The sequence below is a fragment of the Paramisgurnus dabryanus genome, chromosome 13 (assembly GCF_030506205.2).
Source record: "Paramisgurnus dabryanus chromosome 13, PD_genome_1.1, whole genome shotgun sequence".
In the NCBI taxonomy this organism is placed as follows: domain Eukaryota; kingdom Metazoa; phylum Chordata; class Actinopteri; order Cypriniformes; family Cobitidae; genus Paramisgurnus; species Paramisgurnus dabryanus.
In genome coordinates this window covers 22,828,637-22,846,814 of record NC_133349.1, presented here as the reverse complement: position 1 = coordinate 22,846,814, position 18,178 = coordinate 22,828,637, and the positions used below count along the sequence as shown (strand labels likewise).

Here is an 18,178-nt window from a genome sequence, read left to right as displayed (position 1 = left end):
TCTCGTCTGTACACTTTTGTAAATTTCCCCCCGTTTCGAGAGAAGGAGGGGCGTAGGTGGAAACGCATCATCTCTAAAAGGAGGCTTTGGGTTTTTCATTTTTTTCTGTTTTGGCTGGTGGTAAACTTCAACAGGAAGCAATCCGTATTACATATCAATCTGTTTTAGAAGCCTCAGGTTAAAGGATGAAGCAAAAAATTGCTGTTATTTTCTTGCCATGTTGGGTAAATATTGGATAGAACACACTGCTGGGTTAAAATTGACCCAATGTTGGGTTGTTTTAGCCCAAATGCTGGGTTATTATAACCCATGGTTGCATAACAACAACCCAACATTGGGTAATTTTTAAACCAATATTTACCCATTATAGTTAAAAATAACCCTGCCATTTTTAGAGTGAGTGATATAAATAAAGATGTAAATGACCTGCCAGGGGTAATTTACAGGGGTGTAGAGTACAGACACAATGAATTATAAAAACAAAGAATTAAGGGGGTCACACACCGGACGTGCAGCTCAGCGCCGCGCCGTTCTAAAAAAAAATTGTACACATTGTTTTCTATGAGTGTACACACATCAGCGCCGACAGGTGGCCGTGGCGCCCAGCTACGACTCAGGAAGTTGCTCTGCGCCACAGAGCGCCACTTACATAGTTTAACATTAAATAACATCACATTTTATTTAACATTGGCTGCTAACGTATATTTTGCATTTTGAAGTAGACGCTATCTGACTAAGCTCGCGCCATTTAATGTGCAATTCCGGTTCTACGATACCTCCGTTGTCCTAGACGCGACACGGCGCTGAGCTGCGCCTCTGGTGTGAGACCCCCTTTAGGCAAATGTTCAGTAGATACATATACTGCACTTACAAGATAAACAACATACACACAAATTCCTTTATTAAAAATTGAACATATACAGTATGTATGGCTCTTAAAAACACTGTGCTTGCATACAATATTAAGTCAAAATCCAATATCAATAGATTTGTTATAAAAATAAATACAAAGCCTGATCTATATATTTAAATTTAAATGCATATGCCAATAACACAATCTTTAAAATATTATATTTTCTGAATGCTCACATTTTTCCATAGAGAAATATAGGACGAGCTCAGATGCAAAACCTGAAGTGCATCTGACATGTTTTCATGTAAAAAAGCATTTTATTAGACTCTTAATAGATTCTGCCAACAAATCAGTAATTCAAAGAAAGGATTAAGTGGATTTGGAGCTAAAATATTTGATGAACATTTAATATGTGCTGAGAGCGTTCGATTTATATTATTTTCTCTTTTATTTAATTATTCTTTTTTTTTTAGTTGGGGTTTAGAGGCTTTTGCGTCTATGAAAAATGTACTTTTGTCTTAGTTCAATAAGACCTAAAATATTCTGGAACGTTAGCACTTTGTTATTGTGATGTTAAGGGAACACGCACACAGTGAAATTCTGGATTTTAACTTGTTCATTTGTTTTACCTTTATATTTAGGTTTATGCTATGAAAATAGCCACATGCTGGTTTGGGATTCAAGACAAACAAATGAAACATCTTTCCAAAAAGTACAAAAATGCTATCAGTATTCCCATTGTCTGATGAATTAGTCAACATTCTTTAAAGGTGCTGTGTGTGGGTTTAACGCCAGCTAGCGGTGAGACAGTGAATTGCAACCAACGGCTCAGTCCATCGCTCACCCCTCCCTTTCAAAGTGCATAGAGAAGCTACAGAAGCCGCCACAGGACAAACATGTCATCGTCTAGGACAACATAGTGATAAATTGTGCTATATAGAGCAGTCTGTCCATTTAGGGCTACTGTAGAAACATGGCGGTGCAAAATGGCAACATTCATGTAAGGGGACCGCCGTTGTATGTAGATAAAACGTCTCATTCTAAGATAATAAAAACATAACAGTTGATTATGTAAGGTCTTTATACACCATTGATGATATAGTTATGTATATTATATTGCATTTCTGGCAAGAGATCCTCCTAAAAGTTACACAGTGCACCTTAAAAATGTGTTAAACTGATTACTAATAATTTTCAAGTTAGTTCTCGTAGTGGTTTTGGTAAGTCTTTTGTGATTTCGGTTCTCCATTCTCCATTTGAATTTTGTAAGATACAAAATCGAGTTCTTTAACTGAGTCACTGCGATGTTTATTGCAGCAGTAGTCTCGTATGGCTCTGAAAGCAGCAGCACCAGGAACAGACAAACTGGGAATCCCAGCCAAGAAAAAGATTATTACGTAGATCCATGATGGGTATGGCTTCTTTTCTAAGACTGGGAAATTTTCCTATAAATCCAACAACATTCAAATGGTTATTTTACTTTGTAATGTAAAAGGTTTGATGTTCTTTTCTTTCGAAGTGGTAAACACTGTATAAATGTGTACATTACTGTAAGTGACCTTACCGATTCGGGGTCCCAGGCACTGTAGAATATCTCTTTGGTGACAACGGTGGAAAAGTAGAAGATGAAGATGGCTAACATGATTATAGGACTAATAAATCTCCATGTAGCTTGCCAGAAGATGTTAGGCTTGTGTCCAATCATAAATACCAGGTCTTCATTGAACCTGTTCAGAAAAAGGAGATTTGACTCGGCGAGTTTGATCTAAACAATAAACTCAGTGTCTACTCTTTATAGCTGATTCAGTAGTCTGTATCAAACAGTACATAATATGATGGAAAATATTTTTTCTTGCTTCTTGCCTATAACCAGTTCCCAACATAAACAAGTATGATTATTTAATAAACCCCAATATTTCCTTCACTGTGCCAACATCAATAGATTGCAAAATTGGGCTCCAACCTACCTGTCTATCCCATAGACATACACAACTCCAACCATCTCACAAAATGCTATGATGAGGAGAGGGATGGAGCCAGCAAAGCTGTCAAACAGGGCCAGCCAGTAATTTCCAGAGCCCTGCACGAAGATCAATCCAACCAGACAGCAGACCAAGCACGTCACTCCTGCAGTGCACATTGAAGGATGTGAATGGAGAAATCATTTGGGAGTTGTAATACAATCCCTAAAACATAGCGAAATAATAATAATACCTGAAATAACTTCTTTTGGCCAGCTTTTCGGGAGAATCCTTAGGTCCTGCAGGGGAACCAGGACACCCTCAATGTTGCCAAACATGGAGGACAGGCCAAGGCAGAAGAGCATGACAAAGAACAGGACAGACCAGAGCGGAGACAGGGGCATCTTCGTGATGGCTTCAGTGAACACAATAAAAGCCAGGCCTGTTCCTTCGACACCCTGTAAAAATATAAATACAAGATACATACTGTCAAAATAATGATTTCCGGTCCTTGTCTTGCTTAAGTTTTCAGGTGAAATGTCAACTGAATAGTGTTTGTGGTGAACACCATGACACCTCATGAAGTGAACGTTTCCTCTTTGTTGTGAGTGGTGCTGAGCTTGTGGATGCAGCAAAAACAAACCAAGTAATGTCATGAAGTGACAACTTTTGTACCTTCATGTACCTTCATGCAGTCTGGAAACTGCAGCACTTTTGTACATAGTGACACATTTGCCACTTTTCCATTGCATAGTACCCCACGGTTTGGCTTAAGTCGGGTCAGCTTACTTTTGGGGGCTTTTCCACTGTGTGCAGTACTAGTACCCAATACTTTTTTAGTACTACCTCGGTTGGGGTTCCAAGCGACCCGAGCTGATACCAAAACATGACGCGAAAAAAACACTGTAGATCACTGATTGGTCTGAGAGAATTGTCACTAACAACGTCATCGCTGTAATGTAAAAGATTAGCTTTACCTTCATGCTAGCTTGCGCTGTCTTGAGCAAACATGTGGTCATCTGTGCTTTGCTCTAACAACATGCCTATAATCCCTCCCACTCCGAAGTGTTACTAAACTCGATGGAAAAGCTAACCAAAGTGAGGTGAGCTGACCCGACCTGACCCAAACCAAACCAAACCATGGGGTACTATGCAATGGAAAAGCGCCAATTTTGTCTTTTGCAAAATTATCTTGTCTCCTGCTATATTTGTTTCCATTAAAGGTCACCTAATATGGTAATTTTTCACAATGCAATGTTAGTCTCAGGTGTCCCCAGAATTTGCCTGAAGTTTCAGGTCCAAATCATTTATTATACAAAGTTAAAAAAGACCCACTATTGGGTGTGCAGGAAAAAGTTCTGTTTGTGTGTGTCTCTTTAAATGCAAATGAGCTGCTGCCTACCTTTTTACTCCCTGCATACACCATTTTTAATTAGACAATCACCTTACTTCATTTTTCATACTGAATGTGCAATAATGAATTATGTAAATACAATTTAAATTAGAAATTTTGGCCTAACTGTGCTCTTTGGACAGTTGTGGGCGGGGCCTAAGCAAAGTGATGTCAGTTTGCTTAGAAAAATAGCTTACCCCCATGATAAAAAAGGAGTGAACAGACATTACAGGGTGGTTGTATACACACGCAGGCAACACACAGTTATGTTCAAACAACATTTAAAAGTAAATTTCTCATATCAGGTGACCTTTAACATGCAAGCCTAACTAAGTGAATAGTGATTATTGTACCTCACTGAGGAAGGTGTTGAGATTACAGGTCTTAAGTGTGAGGTTGGAGATGATGTCGGGGTATGAGGTGTTTAGACTCTGAAGAGCCATATCATAAGTGCTTTCAGTGATGTTTCCCTCTGGCAGGTCAAATGTGTTCAAAAGAGTCAAGATGTTTCTGTAGGCCAGAGGTAAGATGTGTGGATTAAAATGAATAGAAACACATTTCACATTAAAGGTGCCAAAGAATGCATTGATACAATATGTTAAATTGTTTTCTGATATCTACATAGAAGGTATGTGACTTTATGTCCATTTACAACCCTAGTATTTTTCCCTAGAATGAAACGGGTCGTTATTACCTTCTTTGAAAAGGTCATGAATAATAATGTTGAGCTCTGCTGTGATTGGCTGCTTCACAGCGAGGCTCATGAGGCTTTTGTTAGTAGCTCACATATTGTATTGTAGCCTGTATCAGATGACGATACAGATTATGAGGAATAATCAATGGTTTGGAGATTGTTAATGGATGTTTTTGAGTGGTAAGTTTGTGTTTCTTCAGTATGGACCTGCAATACGTAACTGTAACGTCAATAGTAGAACTTCAGCCTAAACGTTAGCACATAGCATTCATTAGCATATAGCGCTAACTCAGCAGTCACAACTTTGTTTTTAGCATTGTAATTGTACTTAATTGAATGTGTAATTTAATGTTGGGGCCATACATCATGGCTGTGACATCACAGTTGGTGCTATGTTGAGATTGGCCTGTTTTCCAGCGGTCTTTTGCATGCACAACGTTTACATAAGAAAGAGGAAACAAAAGTGTTTAAGGCTCACAATATGTAATTACCATGAACTCTTTATTATTCATCTTTGGCTGGGTAAAAACAGTTTTAAATTCTATGGCACCTTTAAGTTCTTAAATGCTCCTATTGTACAGTACAATGACTATGCAATATACTTTTATTGTAATGTTATTACTGTTTACTTCTATTTTAATTCTTTTCCGTGACAATCAAAAACAACTCATTTGTACAAGGTCTCTTTGTGGTTATATGTTATTTTCAGAAGTCACTCTTGTGACACCACAGGACATCACACTTATCTAAACTATGATAAGCACTTACCCATTTAAACAGTCATCAAATCTTTCCGTAGCTCTGAAACCAATGATGGTGTAGATGACAGTAGCAGCATAGATGGATGTGAATGCATTGATGATAGAGATGATTACTGCATCCTGCTCACAGTTATTACTGACAGAAAGACAAAGAAAAGATAGATTTAGCATGCAGACTTCGGTAAAATCCAACCATGTTTATGAGAAGTATCAACTACATATACAGTAAATAAACTTAAAAAAATTAGCCCTGATAACTGTCAACTTTATAGTAAGTATAGTACTTTCAAGTATACATTAAATAGCTGTTTTACAAATAAATTGGTAACACTTTACAATAAGGGTGCACTAATAAGCATGAATGCATGCTTAACTAATGCACAGATAATACTGAATTAATGTATTACTAATGATTATCTAAGCTATTCATTAGCTATTCATTAATGATTGCCTCATTAGCAACTAATGAAGAGTCTGTCTGGTTAATATATTAGTTCATATATGAATTGTTATTAATTAAATATGTAATTGTGAATTAATTCCATCATCACTTATTTTATCAACTAATAGTGTTAATTAATTTGTTAATTACCACAATGAGCCAAAGCCTTATATTTCAACTTCCAGATAATACAGGTAAACTAATATGCATTAATACATTATTAATTACAGCATTAGTAGTGTGTTAATTAATACAATTACTAAATAATGAGTTAATAAGGATGTGCCTCAACAAGTAAAGTCACAACATAATGATATATTTGCAAAGCATTAGCTAATGATTAATTAATAATTAATGACCATCACTAGAGTCTATAAAAGTTATTTATTAAACACTGGTTTCCAAAAACATTGCCAAAAACACATTTCCATAACACAATACATTTAAACACAACATTAAAGGAGTGAAAGTGCAGATTTTAAGCATATATGAAGCACGGTATAAAAATGAAAAAGAACACTGATCAAAATTAGGCAGATACCTCACAGAATCTGTGTTAATCTGGCAACCCGTGCTAATACATAACACAAATGTAAATTTTTAAGTCCAACCGTTTCAGTCTGTCAGTCGTAAAAGTGGATGGTAACAAACTCTGATAGACAAAAAAAAAAACATGCACAGAAAAATCCAAATGAAACCTCTGCGGCTCGTGATGACACATCGATGTTCTAAGACACGAAACGATCGGTTTGTGTGAAAAACCGAACAGTAGGCTATTTATATAATATTTTACGTCTAATACAAAAATATCCCCAGAACAACACGTGCGTTCACATCACCGTTGTATTTATTTTTCACATCACCGTCTTATTCATCTAATGTTAAATGGCGGGTTGCGAAACAACTTCCTAGGCAACCTGATCTCACGAATTTCCGTGGCATAGTCACGGAATTTTTTGCTCATTTTTCCGTGGCATTCTCACGGATCTCCGCATATTTCCGTGGCCCTGCCACGGACTTTCTTTTCCGTGGCATTCTCACGGATTGGTAACTCAACTGTTTTGTCCTATTTTCTTACCATTGTCGCTTCGGTTTAGGGTTAGATTTACATAAAATGACATCCCTACCCAAACCCAACTCTAACCCCAACGCCAGGCAGCAATTGATTAAAGTTTAGAAAATATAAAAGAATATATCAGTAAAAATAGTATAAACCAATACTTAAAGTGACAAACTAATGCAAACACCAAATCTAACCCTAAACCGAAGCGACAATGGTTTGAAAATAGGAAAAAGCAGTTGAGTAACCAATCCGTGAGAATGCCACGGAAAAGAAAGTCCGTGTCAGGGCCACGGAAATATGCGGAGATCCGTGAGAATGCCACGGAAAAATGAGCAAAAAATTCCGTGACTATCCCACGGAACTTTGTGAGATCATGTTGTCCTAGGTGCATACCGCCACCTACTGTATCGGAAGCCCCGTATAGTTTATATGCGCCCTCATGCCGTGCACCCAATACAGTAGGTGGCAGTATGCACTTAGGAAGTTGTTTCCCAACCCACCATTTAACGTTAGATGAATAAGACGGTGATGTGAATGCAAGTGTTGCTCCGGATAGTGTTGTATTAGAGGAAATTATATAAATACCGTTCGGTTTTTCACACAAACTGATCGTCTTGTGTCTTAGGACATCGATGTGTCGTCACGAGCCGCAGGGTTTAATTCGGATTTGTCTGTGCATGTTCTTTCTATCAACTACTTGCTTTACCATTGCTGTAAAACATGAAAGCTGTTACGTTTGCCCTGTTGAAAGTACGAAATAGTTACAAAAAACATTGTGTTTTGTTGCAGGTTATGACTGATATATAAACACAGTGGGAATATATGCCAAAAAGCAAAAACTATTTCTAGCATGATATGTATTTATCTGCATGTCATATGTTACTATATATGTGACATTAACTTTCATTAACTTTTCAGTTGTCATAGAGAGAGGAATATATTATTTCATTTTATATATATATATTTTTTAAATGTTTTTATGTTGTGTTTAAATGTATTGTGTTATGGAAATGTGTTTTTGGCAATGGTTTTGGAAACCAGTGTTTAAAGGTGACATAGAATGATTGAACGGAGTATTTATCCTTGTTCTGTAATGTGCATGTAGACAAAATATTTTTTGTTTGGGTCTGTAATGCCTTAGAAGCTTCCTAAAAACCTCTCTCAGATAGCTCTATTAGGGTGGGGGACTTTAAACAAGTGGTTTTGCACCTATTTGGCTCCCCCTACTGGCTTAACTTGCAATCTCATTACTCATTGGCTGACTTTGCTGCCACTCAAAAAATGTAGCCAATTATTTTAAAGTGGAGAGGCAGTTAGATGCCTGTGATGTCATAAGCATCAGTTTTTCAGATTGGGCCGTTTTCTGGCTGACATTTCTAAAAGAGGAATTTCTATGAGACTGAGATGTTTAGCATGTTTAGCACTTTTTGTATGTTTGTGAATGTGGGTAGACTACCATTATTCAACAAAGACAAGGTAAAAATGGTTTTTCATTCTCTGTCCCCTTTAATAAATAGCTTAAAAACTTTAGTGATGGTCATTAATTATTAATTAATCATTAGCTAATGCATTGCAAATATATCATTATATTGTGACTTTACTTGTTGAGGCACATTATTATTAACTCATTATTTAGTAATTGTATTAATTAACACACTACTAATGCTGTAATTAATAATGTATTAATGCATATTAGTTTGCCTGTATTATAAGGCTTTGGATCATTGTGGTAATTAAGAAATTAATTAACACTATTAGTTCATAAAAGAAGTGATGATGGAATTAATCCACAATTACATATTTAATTAATAACAATTCATATTATGAACTAATATATTAATCAGACAGACTCTTCATTAGTTGCTAATGAGGCAATCATTAATGAATAGCTTACATGTAGATAATCATTAGTAATACATTAGTTCAGTATTATCTGCGCATTAGTTAAGCATGCATTCATGCTTATTAGTGCACCCTTATTGTAAAGTGTTACCAATAAATTTATAAAATGAAAACTTAAAACTTACGTCACACTTAAAACCATATAAATGTTGTTGTAAAGCAATATCACTTGAGTATCGTGTTATATGGCTCTATATCAGCATAAGGGCAGAGGCATTTACAGCCATACTGATATAGAGCCATATCATATGATAAAGATATTGATATGCGTAGATAAATCAAAAACAACAACAAAGTGTCTTTAAAAGGCTCTTTCAGATAGTTGTTTTGAATAGTGCAGGCAGACGTAATATTTGCAGGCACTATTGCACTATTATGGTGCAAACTCCTGTTTTCAGTGTAAAATGATACACTGTCACTTGTCACTCTCAGCCAATTAGATTTGAGAACCAGAAAGAACTGTTGCATAGGAGTAATGTATAATTTATCAAACCATGCTACTGTATGCAAACAGAGATTTATTACAAAATCTTAATTCACGTTTTGGATACTGGAGGTGTTACACTATATTATGAGACTGTTGAATTATGAGTCTTTAATCTAGGTGCTACATAACACCCTCTCAGATAAAAAAATACAAGAAGGTACAAAAGTTGTCACTTGGGCGGTACCTTTTGAAAAAGTATACTTTGGAAAAGGTCCATATCTGTACCAAAATGCACATATTAGAACTTTTAAAAGGTACAGCTCTAATCCAAACAAACCTTGAAAATGACTTACTGCACAGAATTATAGCTGGAGAAGGAGATGAGACCCCCAAAAGCCAGAGAAAATGAATAAAACACTTGTGCTCCTGCATCCAGCCATGTGGTGGGGTTTGCCAGCTCATTTAACTGTAAACACAAGCACACAATGTTTCATTCCTGACAATGCTACATGAGGTTAACCCTTTATTACATAAAGTAACACTTACATCTGGTGTGAAGAGAAATATTATGCCATCGACAGATCCCTTCAGAGTCAGTCCTCTTATCAAGAAGATAGTCAGAACTAAATACGGCAATGTAGACGTCACATACACGGCCTAAAACAGAAGAGACACTTTATTTGGCTTATGTAAAGGTATTTGCAAGTGAAACCTTATTTGCTAAAAAATGTATATCTAAAGCTCTAATAAAAATGAAAGCTGCAAGCAGCGATGGAAGGGCCCTCGTATGTGTATGTGTACCGCCACCCGATGGCCTTATGAAAACAGTGAACAGTGGGGATATGAATTTTAGTGTGTAAATATATGTGGATATTCTAATTAGACTGACCAAATATGATGTTGATATTGTTAAATCTCTTAGAGCAGTGAATCAGGGTTTCCTGCTGCCTCTAGGTGGCACTCTGGCTGTATCTGTATTTTGCTATGTTGATGTTTTCAGGCCGGGACCCGTGTGAAGAATGGGGCAGGTCGGACAGTGTATGCCTGAATTTCAACAACTTCCAATTTTATGGTGAAACTTTGCCAGGCCGCCACGGACACGCGCTTCAACGAAAAGTCAAGATCTGATTTGATTAAATTTTTTTAAGAGCAGTACATCACAGTGTAAAACTTTACATTTCCCGCTGCCAGCAGGTGGCGTTATGACTGTATGTGAATAATTCCATGTTGGTGTTTTCAAGCCAAGACCTTTATGAAACATGTGAAGCCTGAGTTAGAACAACTTCCTGTTTTATGCCAAAAAGCAGAAATTTGTCAGGCCGCACGGACACACCCTCCATCGAAACATGTGCAAGATCTTTGCAATTTAGTATCGCAAATGGCAATATTTGCACTCAAGCTACAGAGAAAATTTAAAATGGCCGACTTCCTGTGGGGTTTAGAGCTTGGCTCCAAGAGACTTTTTGTAGATCTTGGGGTGATACATGATCCTATCACATTTGTATTTGTATGTTTACTGTAACGGGGGGCTGCTCTCTTAAGTTTTTCAGTAGGCCATTTTTACACCTCCAGTTCTGAAGCCTATTTCAATAAAACATTTCACCACATTTTACATGTGTGCGACGTTTCATGACTTTTTGAGCTCATTTAGGCTGTCAAAAATGCGATTTATGTAGCGATACTTTGCGAGGCCGCCACGGACACACCCTTTAACGAAAAGTCAAGGTGGTTGCTATTTATCATCGTACAAGGTCTTGAGATTAGAATGATGAAATATGATGTTGATATGGTTAAATCTCTAAGAGCAGTAAGTCACAACGTAAAACATGGTATTTCACGCTGCCACTAGGTGGCGCTATGACTGTTACTGAATTATGCCATGTTGTATGGTTCAGGCCCAGGACCCTTATCAAACGTGTGAAGTCGGGGGCAGATTGGACAATATATGCCTGAATTACAACAGCTTCCTGTTTTATGTCGAAACATCACACTTTGCCAGGTCGCCACGGACACGCCCTTTAACGAAAAGTCAAGATCTTCGCAATTTATCATCGCAAAGGGCTTAAGTTCAGTCTGACCAAATATGATGATGATTTGATTAAATCCCTAAGAGCAGTAAATCACAGCATAAAACATGGCAATTCCTGCTACCTCTAGGTGGCGCTATGACTGAAGCTAAATATTGTCATTGAAATTTGTTCAGGCCAAGACCCTTATCAAACATGTGAAGTCGGGGGCAGATTGGACATTGTATGCCTTACTTATAACAACTTCCTGTTTCATAGCGAAAGCAGTGAAATTTGTTAGGCCGCCATGGACACACCTCCCAACGAAAAGTCAAAAGCTCCGCAATTTAACATTGCAAAGGCCTTTATATGAGACTGACCAAATATGATGATGATCTGATGAAATCTCTAGGAGGAGTTTGTTAAAGTACGAAGCCTGGAAATGGCAAAATTTGCACAGAAATCACAGTGAAACTTCGACTTCCTTGGTTCGAGGGAATTTTTTGTAGATCTTGAGGTGATAGATTTTTTATCGGTACATTTTTCGTAACGGGAGGGTTGTTCTTTTGAAATTTTGCATGTGGCGCTATGAAGTCATTTCTACACGCCCACTTCTGACGCCTACTACATGTAAATTTTCGTCACTTCTGAAACATGTGCAAAGTTTCATGAGTTTTCGAGCATGTTTAGGCCCTCAAAAATGCAATTCATTTCGGAGAAGAAGAAGAAACTGAGCAATAGGTATGAGACAGTGGGTTCATACAGTACTTATATAACAGTTTGTTCTCGGGTGATTTAGAGATAAACTCTTTGGACATTCAGTTCTTATTGCAAAAGTTGAAACAAAACCATCGACTTAATTCTTTATGTGGAGTTATAAAGCTGTAAACATGTACTGTGTTTGTCATCTTTATGAGCATGTGTCCTTACGATACGGCACTGTAATCTTTATTTTTATGATTGCATTCATTGATAGCATTCCTATTATATAAAAAGCATAACCTTTGCCATTTCAATTGTTTATTACGTATGTCTTTTATTGTCAAACTGCAGCATGAATTCTGATTTTATAACTGAAATATCATTGGCTTAAGCCTTACACTGTTATTACTGTTATATGTGCAATTACTTTCAATGAAAAAGGTGATGTAACTTGTCCCCCCCATTATCACACTTAAAAAAGTGTATTGTGGCAATTTGTAATAATTTTGTGAGGGGCCTAACTCATACAATTTTATTTGTAACAGTACGAGCTGCAAGGGGTGGGTTTATGGGTTTGGCACTATGCTTATTTTATTTATACATATTGTACATTTCTGCACAATTGACATTGTACAAATTCATACAAAATCCCCTTCTTGTAAAACAGTTAAGTTTTCCTGTCAGATTGCACTATTTTAATCCAACTACTCGAGACAGCTTACAGTACAGTAGGTATGCCATTTGTTGGTTGACTCCTCCTACATTGTCCCAACCAATTGTGTGAGTTTAGGGCAGATAGATAGATCTGTTTATAGGACCAATGAAAAACTTTTATAGATATAGTTTTATACCTTTCCAGTCGTTTCTATTCCACGTATGCAGCAAATGTACAGCACTGCCCAGGCTGAGATCAGACAGAGTATCATTGGCCATTGCAGCCCACCTGTCTCATCTATGGCTGCAGTGGTGTTAAGAGTCTCTCTATACCAATAATAATCCACAGGTGAACTTTTTTCACACTCAGGTATTAGTCCTACAAACATAAACAACAGTAGATCAGCTGTGTCTTTTAAAGGGACACTCCACTTTTTATGAAAATATGCTCATTTTCCAGCTCCCCTAGAGTTCAACATTTGAGTTTTACCATAGGAAAAATATCGAAACTCTTTGGTTATTTTTTAGCACAATGCTAATGGTCTAATCAGATTCAATGGATTATGCTAAGCTATGCTAAAAGTGGTACCACCAGACCCGGAGATAAGCTGACTGGATTCCAAAACGGTACAACTCAAATGTTTAACTCTTTGGGAGCTGGAAATGAGCATATTTTCAAAACTTTTCATACACATCTATAATTGAATGGCTCTTTGTACAGTGTAAAGTATACCTGTCCTGTTGATATTGATGGGACAATGGCTCCAGGGCAGCGGATCCTGGAAGGAATTGAAGAAGTACCACATGACCCATGCTATGATGGTGTTATAGTACAGACTGACGAGAAATGACACACACATTGACGCAATACCTGCGGAAGAAAACCTGTTGTTTGTTTGTTTGTACAGGAAGCAACCTACTTAGATCAATTACTCAACAGTGTGAAACCAAGGCCATTTGAAAGAGTCAGCTGATAAACCATAGTATCAGAGGAAGGCCAAGGTCACGTGCTTACTTCCCAGAAAATGAAAAATTTATAAATAGTACAGCATACTAATGCACATGTCCAAAATATATTTTGTCTTTCAAATGTTTATATAATTGCAAACTTAAAAAAAATGGGAACAAAAATAAACATTTAAGCTTGGATCTGTAACAGTTATGCCTATAAGTGCGTCTGCTCACCAACTCCAATCATGTATGGGTTAATGGTTCGCCACACTCCAACACTTCCTTTCCTCAACCTCTGACCAATGGCAAACTCAAGATGAAGGAGAGGGATGCCTTCAAAAACCAACAGGATCAGAAAAGGAATCATAAAAGCCCCTGAAAGAAAAAACACAGATCAAGGCTTTTTAGTTGCAATAATAATGGTCCCTAGCTGAAGCACACTTAAAGAGTTCATATCATATAGGTCTTGACTAATATCTCAAAGGTACATATTGGTACCGAATGTATACATATATGTACGTAAATGGTACACATATTATATACCTTTTAAAAAAGGTAATGCCCAAGTGATAACAAGGGACCATTTTTTTTCTGCCAGTGTATTATGTGGTGTGTAATATATCGTTGGTGATTATTATCACATTTACTATTGTGTTTGTCTGGCCACAGATATGTCTAATCTTTCAATATTCTTTCTTAGGGTCAAAAGTCTGACTTCATAAATGAGCTTATCAGCTATTTTGTTTCCCCATTCTTTGAGGGAATTTTATCCTAAGTGATAACATGTGATAATCTGTCACTCATCCGCCTTTATGTAAGTACAGTATGCCTACATGAGTATTGTTGAATTATCTGAATTTAAACAGAAGTTTTAGAACAGAGCTTCTTAAATGAAATATAATGTGCATGCATTTTTTAAAGCTGCTTCCAGTTCAGATGCTACTGTCAGCCTGTTTTCTGGCGAGTTGAGTTAATAGTTGTCTGGGAGGCTTTGACCCCTGATATGTTCTTCTCATCAGATGTGATCTCACCATGACCTCTAGTTAGCCTTGAGCTGATCCATGGTAAAAGTATTACAGATATTATTGTACTTAGAGGAAACTTGTGAAAATTAATGTGATACTAACAGAGGGCTGATCTTGTAATTATCATCTCATGAGAGAAGATCACTCACAAAAATGACTATCAAGTTCTTGCTTATATTTTAGAACTGCAATAAATTAATTTGATACATATATACATTTACAGTATGTACACTTAAGAATGAAGTGTTTTATATACGTTTATAACATATAAATTAAAGGAATAGTTCACCTAAAAATTGAGATTCTGTCATTGTTTTCTTCCCCTCATGTTGTTCTAAACCTCTGTTGAACACAATATAATTTATGGTAATCACACAGTTGGTACCCATTGGCTTCCATTAAAAAAAATACTAAGGAAGTCAGTGGGTACCGGCAACTGTGTGCTTATTATCTTCCTTTGTGTTCAACAGCACAAAAAAACCCTCACATCTATTTAATTAGCTTTATTAATATATATTTTGTGAACATTATTTTTTCTAGGCCTACACTCTCAAAACAAACGGTGCTAAATAAAAGTGCTTCACTGGCTCGTAATCTATGTCACACCTGTGTAGAACCATATTGTGCTATGTAGAACCATATCTGGTGCTTTATACGTAGGTGCTAAATAGCACTAAAAATGGTTCCCCTACAAATACGAGGTTTTAGTGCTACTTAGCACCAATTTGTTTAGCGTGTAATGTGTTTTTTAGAATGTTACACTTACAAAAGTATGTTAAAGGATTTGATTTCTAATATTGTTAATGCAATTGTACACTTAATATCTTGACTAGTAATACAGTACATGTAATGCTTTTTGTAAAGTATACTAGTCAACATTTGAAGTGGATCAAAGAAGTTCATCAAGTTGCCCTAAAACAAAAACGGGTATTGTGCACTGGTTTTAAGGCAACTTTTATGAATTGTTTTGTTCCACTTCAAATGTTGACTAGTGTATAAGCTAGTAACATAGGTAGAATAAGTACAATACATTTTAATCTGTAAATTATGCCTTTGTTTCTTTTCTAAAAAAAAATTATTTTATTTTTCCTTTTAAATTTGTTAATATTGATTATTTTTTATTGAATAATTAAATTTTCATATTTTACCATTTAAACATCCTGCATATTTAGATCAAGTGGCCTTGGTCATAAATTGGGGATTGTAAAATGGGTACTTTTTGTAAGTTGTGCAAGTCAGGCATTGTCATCTTTAGTGCTTGTTCAAGTTTTAAAGGTTGTTTTAATTATACAATATACTGTAGTTTATATGAAACATGCAAATAGATGCGGATCAAAGGCCAGGATCATTTTTTTCTTTCTCCTATTCTCACCGTGCCTTCTGTGAAAAGTGAGCGTTTTTATAAAAAAAATTAAACTAAACATAGAATATAATGCATGTATTCATATAATTTAAATATTATTTCTGATTTCAGTAAGAGAGCAAAGTGCTTACACTGTCAGATACATTTTTAAAAAATTGTATCTTGTCACTTGGCGTTACCCTTTCAAAAAGTACACCTCTGGACAGAGTTCGTTTTCACTCTTCAGAGGTACATATTGTACCAAAAAGTGCATATTAGTTAGTACCTCAAAGGGAAATACCATAATCCATATTTGTACATTAATGGTACAAATAAGGATCTTTTTTACTGGATACTGCCCCAGTAAAGCTTGGGACTATTTCTGACCTTTTTTTTATATGTACTGTATGAACTTTAAAGATTAAAAAATACAGCCAAGGTACCCCCACACGCACAAATACATACACACACACACACACACACATTTTGGTTTCCATGTTTTGTGGGGACATTCCATAGACTTTTAGATTTTATACAAACTGTATATTCTATTCCTTTCCCCTAACCCAAAACCTAACCATCACAGAAAACTTTCTGCTACTTCACATTTTCAAGAAATATCATTCTGCTTTATTTATAAGCTTGTTTCCTCATGGGAACCTCAAAATGTCCCCACAAGGTCACAAAGGTACTGGTATTTATATCTTTGTGGGGATAATTGGTCCCCATATATATATATATATATATATATATATATATAAAATGTCACTCTAATTTAAGCATATATAAGTCACACACATTTTACCCAGCCAGAAGTCTGAGCAAGCACTCACCTCCTCCGTGACTCTGACACAGGTAGGGGAAACGCCAGACATTGCCCAGCCCCACACAGAAGCCCACACAGGTCAACATGTACTGGGCTTTGTTATCCCACTTGGGCCTATCTCCTGCCTCCTCGACCTCCAGCCTGTCCAGTTCAGCATGGGTCAGGATCCTGTCCTCCAGGCCTGGATTCGGCAACTTCAGCTTCATGATCTCCCAGGCTCCCTGTTAACTCACTGATGATGGATGACAGAGAGTATCTGTGGGTGAATCTCTGTGGATGAGGGTGGAGATCTCAGGGAGCAGTGAGGAGTCTGTGAATGGGTGGTATATGTACTGAACTTTGGCATCCCTCCAGACCAATGAGTCATGGTGCATTTTGGAAATGGTGAAATTGTCTTGTCAGCTGAAAAGCGTGAAAACAAAAAGGGGCGTGACATGTGCATGGCAATAATTAATGTCTTATCAAAGATTGAGATCTGGATAATGAGTGCACACACAAGTCTCTTCATACCCCATCTTGTGGTTAATAACTAAAGATAATGATCTTTATGGCACTTTCGAGGTAACTTAATACCCTCGCAAGGGTACAATATTCAATGTCAAAGATCATTTTCAGTTCAAAGAACACCGAACATGACAAAGCCAGATGACTGATTATGTATTCGGGCATCATTTTATATGGACTGAAAATTTCAGTAATGGGCGCTATAGAGTTCTTTATTTTATATTAATGTGTTTGGTTTCAATCACACTAAATAATGTTTTTTTCTTATCAGCCTGTTTTGTAATTTAGTTTTCAATGAGTCATTAAAAAAGAACTTGATACAAAACAAATGCTTTGTTTTTCGTGATTATGTTGAGTGATTCATTTTAAAGAACTGATTCTATTATCAAAATGCCCCTGATTCACCATTTTGTGATTAGTGGTGAGAAGGCAGTTGGTGAAGAGTTCAGTGTTCATAAGCATAAAATAAACCACTGTCAGGTAAAACAGATTAAAAATGGATGACAACTTCTGATTGTGGTAAGTTTAATACCGAAAAGTAAAATCACTGGCAAAATATTTATACTCATTTGCATAATGGCCTTAAATGTGCACACACGCACATGCGCTCGTGCGCGCGCACACACACACACAAGAACTTGTGTCTATGTTTTACTAGATTTATCGTCAGAA

The 18,178-nt window shown here is 36.6% G+C and overlaps 1 protein-coding gene across 1 annotated transcript; it reads right to left on the bottom strand.

Moving 5' to 3' along the window:
- Window positions 1-903: 903 nt before the first annotated feature.
- slc6a19b (solute carrier family 6 member 19b) lies at window positions 904-17,284 on the bottom strand. Its single transcript, XM_065261304.2, has 12 exons — window positions 17,010-17,284; window positions 14,044-14,184; window positions 13,592-13,729; window positions 13,056-13,237; window positions 10,043-10,153; window positions 9,850-9,962; window positions 5,670-5,798; window positions 4,561-4,717; window positions 3,068-3,272; window positions 2,821-2,980; window positions 2,418-2,580; window positions 904-2,298 (listed from the first exon to the last, which is right to left on the bottom strand). The coding sequence occupies exons 1-12, from the start codon at window positions 17,206-17,208 to the stop codon at window positions 2,053-2,055; spliced, it is 1,944 nt and encodes a 647-aa protein (XP_065117376.1). The 5' UTR covers window positions 17,209-17,284; the 3' UTR covers window positions 904-2,052.
- Between the last annotated feature and the right edge of the window lie 894 nt (window positions 17,285-18,178).

What these genes read in the sequence shown, in the direction of transcription:
- slc6a19b (XM_065261304.2), bottom strand. Translation starts at nt 17,208, where the DNA reads ATGAAGCTGAAGTTGCCGAATCCAGGCCTGGAGGACAGGATCCTGACC. An exon ending in CCCATACATGATTGGAGTTG is followed by an intron (nt 13,730 to 14,043) that starts GTGAGCAGACGC and finishes TTTCTTCCGCAG; the next exon opens with GTATTGCGTCAATGTGTGTG. An exon ending in TCAACACCTTCCTCAGTGAG is followed by an intron (nt 3,273 to 4,560) that starts GTACAATAATCA and finishes ATATTTTTACAG; the next exon opens with GGTGTCGAAGGAACAGGCCT.